We start from the raw sequence: 3,490 nt of genomic DNA on the forward strand, positions 1-3,490 counted from the left end.
TAGCTTGTTCACAATTTGTCTTTTGTAATGTTGTAAACGGCCAATGGCTCATTACAATAAACGAAACTGGCTGCGAGAGTTGGACTATAAGGAAGGCCGAGCGCCCAAGAATAGACTCTTCTGACCTATGGTGCTGGAGAAGACTCTTGAGAGTCCCTTGGACTGCAAGAAAATCAAATCAGTCAATCCTAAAAGAAATCAACCCTGACTGCTCCCTGGAAGGCCAGATAATGAAACTGAAGCTCAAATACTCTGGCCACCCAATGAGAAGGGAGCACTCCCTGGAGAAGAAGACCCTGATGCTGGGAAAGACTGAAGGTCAAAGAAAACGGGGACGGCAAAGGATGAGATGGTTAGACAGTGTCATAGATGCAACGAACATGAAGTTGAGCAAACTTCAGAGGACGGTGGAAGACCAGAAGGCCTGGCGTGATCTGGTCCATGGGGTCGCGAAGAGTCGGACTCGACTGTGCAACTGAACAACAACAAAACTGGAAACTGGAATTCTCCCTGCTCCTCCTTCTTCCTGGACAGGAGGGATACGTTAAGGGTAGATCGAGGAGGCCAGCAGCTCTACGTTCCCCTCTATGTTTCTTTTCCTGCGAGTCCTCGGAATCCTTATCGGCCAGTGCCTGGCTTACCCATGGCCGCCACTTTTCATGGGAAGAGCCCACAGGCGCAGCCTGTAACTCCAGCAGCTGGCCAGACCCCCGTGCAGCCCTACCTGCTTCACCCACGGTGTGATGTTCCTCTCGAGTCTCAAGTCCCTGCTCTGCGTTTCGGTCACTCCCAGACATTTCCCGATCTGTTTGTCCGAGAAGCCGATCTGCTTGGCTCTCCTCAGGGTGTCCTCGGGAATGGAGTCTCTAGAATGGACATTAAAAATGCGTTACAGATGCGATTGTGGATGCTACGTGTCTCCAAGGAGTTCAGAGCAGCATACACAGATCTCTCATCCCCCCAACGGCAGGTGAGGAGCTCTACAGGCCAGACATTCTTTCTCCCTTTCCCCTTTCCTCGCTTCCATAAGAGACACCAATGTTGGATCAGACTAAAGGCCCATCTAGTCCAACACTCTGTGTCACACAGTGGCCAAAAATACCAGGTGCCATCAGGAGGTCCACCAGCGGGGCCAGGACACTAGAAGCCATCCCACTGTTGACCCCCCCAAGCACCAAGAATACAGAGCCTCACTTGCCCCAGAGCCCCTATCTATCCCTTGTGGCTAATAGCCACTGATGGACCTCTGCTCCATATGCCTATCTAATTCCCTTTTGAAGCCGTCCATGCTTGTAGCTGCCACCACTTCCTGTGGCAGTGGATTCCATGCTTCCAGATCAGGAATAGCTGCACTTTAATGAACCATTAATGCTCCCGCGCATTCCTTGGACAGCCAAGGTAACCAACCAGCAAGTATCGGAGCGCATAAAACCAGAGGTGCCATTGGAAGGGGAAAAATCAAAAAACTGTGACTGACTTATTTCCACCATGTCATGCGGAAGAACTCACTAGAAAAAGCAATTATGGCCCCGGTCACATGGAGGATTTGCCACGCTAAAGGCAGGAATGTCAGGCGGATTTTCGGGGCACGATCACACCGCAACATCTGGGAAGCGTAGCGCACCCGTGGCCAACCCATGGCATCCTGCCAAAGATGTGCAGTTAAAAACTACCGTGGAAAGTGCACTAGTATCTAGAAAACGCGGGGCAGGGGCAGGCGTCTGATTGCGGGAGCGCGAGTATCCCGTGGCATCTGGCACCTATCCATGTCCCGTCGCAAACCAGATGTTTTCCATAAGCACGTGCGCACAAACACGTAACTGAAAACTGAAAGTGCTGCTCCGCAGAACCGCGCATGCACACAAATGCAAAATGCTTGCCGCACTGCTTCTTTGCCACGCTCCAGCATCGCCATGTGATTGCCAGCTAACAGCCTAAACGCGGAGACTCGGGGAACCATGTGATCAGGCTACCGTGCTTTATTTTGCTCTACGCCCCCCCCCCCCCCCCGTGTTATCTGGCCCATGTGACGGGGCCTATGCTTGGATTGGTTAGCGGCAAAAGGAAATCAGGCCACCAAAGAACATGGTGGCTATAGGCACCATAAAAGTCGACACCAGCCTGAGCACGGAACGACTCAAAGAAATAGTATGAGATGGGAAAATGCGGAAAGAGCCTGCCCGTAGAATTGCCAAGAGTTGAACGTGACTGAATGGCTAACAACAACAACAATGAACCGGAACAGAATGATGGGAGGTGAAAAACTCTTGTGGGCCGTTGCTCTGAGCATCCAGCAGTGGCACCATCCAGAGGCCCACAGAACCCCCGCCGTTCCCTAGGGCTTGCTGTGTGAAAGACACTTTTGGAAGGGAACCAGTACTTAAAGACTCTTAAGAAACGGGATCTGGTACGCCTGAGGAGCAGACTGTACCTTTCTCGACCACGTGGAGAGAGGAAGGCAGGAAGGGAGACTGCAAAACATTTCAGTATTTCAATCTGCAGATGCTCAGAGACAGGCTCTGTCTTCCCAAACCTTCCTATCCTCCTGCTTGAGCGCCACCCCGTGGTGCATAACATTTTTTAAAAACCCCACTCTGCCACAGCTGAAGTTACAAAAGGGTGCGTGGGGCGTCACTAAAAATTACAAACGGCCATTCTTCCAAAAGCCTGGCCTGGCCACGGTGATCCACGCTCTGTTCACATCCTGGTCAGATTATTAGTCATTATCTGAAGACGTGAGCGGCCACAAGTGTCAGTTGCTAAAGCACTGCTGGACTCTTGCTCTTTTCTACTGCTACAGACAGACTCACACGGCGACCTATTTTGATCAGTTAGATTACTGGAATGTTCTCTGTTTAGGGCCCTCTTTGGAAACAGTTTGGAACATTTATTTTTTTATTTATTTATCAGATTTATACCCCGCCCTCCCCACAAAGCAGTCACAGGGCGGTTTCCATACAAACATAAATACAGTTAAAATCATACAGTCATTTAAAACACAACAGATAACATACAAACACAAGGCGCTGGCAACAGTTAAAACTTAACTTAGATGGCTCATTTTCAAGATGAATTACCACTTCCCAGATATTCTCAGATATTCTTCTGCTCAGAATTTCTTATGGCATCGGCTCGATGTTAAACCGATGAGCCAGGGCTCCAGGCCTGTAGCTAGAACCTTTTTATTGGGGAGGCCCTGGGGAAAGTGGGGGGGGGGGCGAAAGAAGGGCTGGCCTGAGGTTGTCCTGCGCTCTAGGCGAGCGCAGGTGCCAACCTCCCGGCGGGGCCTGGAGACCTCTCCGCCAGAACCAGGCTGGGAGGAGGGTCACCCAAAGCTAGAACCTTTTTATTGGGGAGGCCCGGGGGAAAGGGGGGGGGGGGGCGAAAGAAGGGCTGGCCTGAGGTTGTCCTGCGCTCTAGGCGAGCGCAGGTGCCAACCTCCCGGCGGGGCCTGGAGACCTCTCCGCCAGAACCAGGCTGGGAGGAGGGT

At 51.7% G+C, this 3,490-nt stretch overlaps 1 protein-coding gene across 1 annotated transcript in view; it reads right to left on the reverse strand.

Annotated features, from left to right (window-relative positions):
- Positions 1-724: 724 nt before the first annotated feature.
- Positions 725-3,490, reverse strand: part of LOC107110877 (carbamoyl-phosphate synthase [ammonia], mitochondrial-like) — a gene marked incomplete at its 3' end in the record, with an annotated part of 93,407 nt that continues 90,641 nt past the window's right edge. The window contains exon 12 of the mRNA XM_015411717.1: positions 725-866. Coding sequence (XP_015267203.1) covers positions 725-866 — 142 coding nt within the window. The remainder of the gene's footprint in view (positions 867-3,490) is intronic.

Source organism: Gekko japonicus, unplaced genomic scaffold (genome assembly GCF_001447785.1).
Source record: "Gekko japonicus isolate JY-2015 unplaced genomic scaffold, Gekko_japonicus_V1.1 scaffold175, whole genome shotgun sequence".
NCBI classification, from domain to species: domain Eukaryota; kingdom Metazoa; phylum Chordata; class Lepidosauria; order Squamata; family Gekkonidae; genus Gekko; species Gekko japonicus.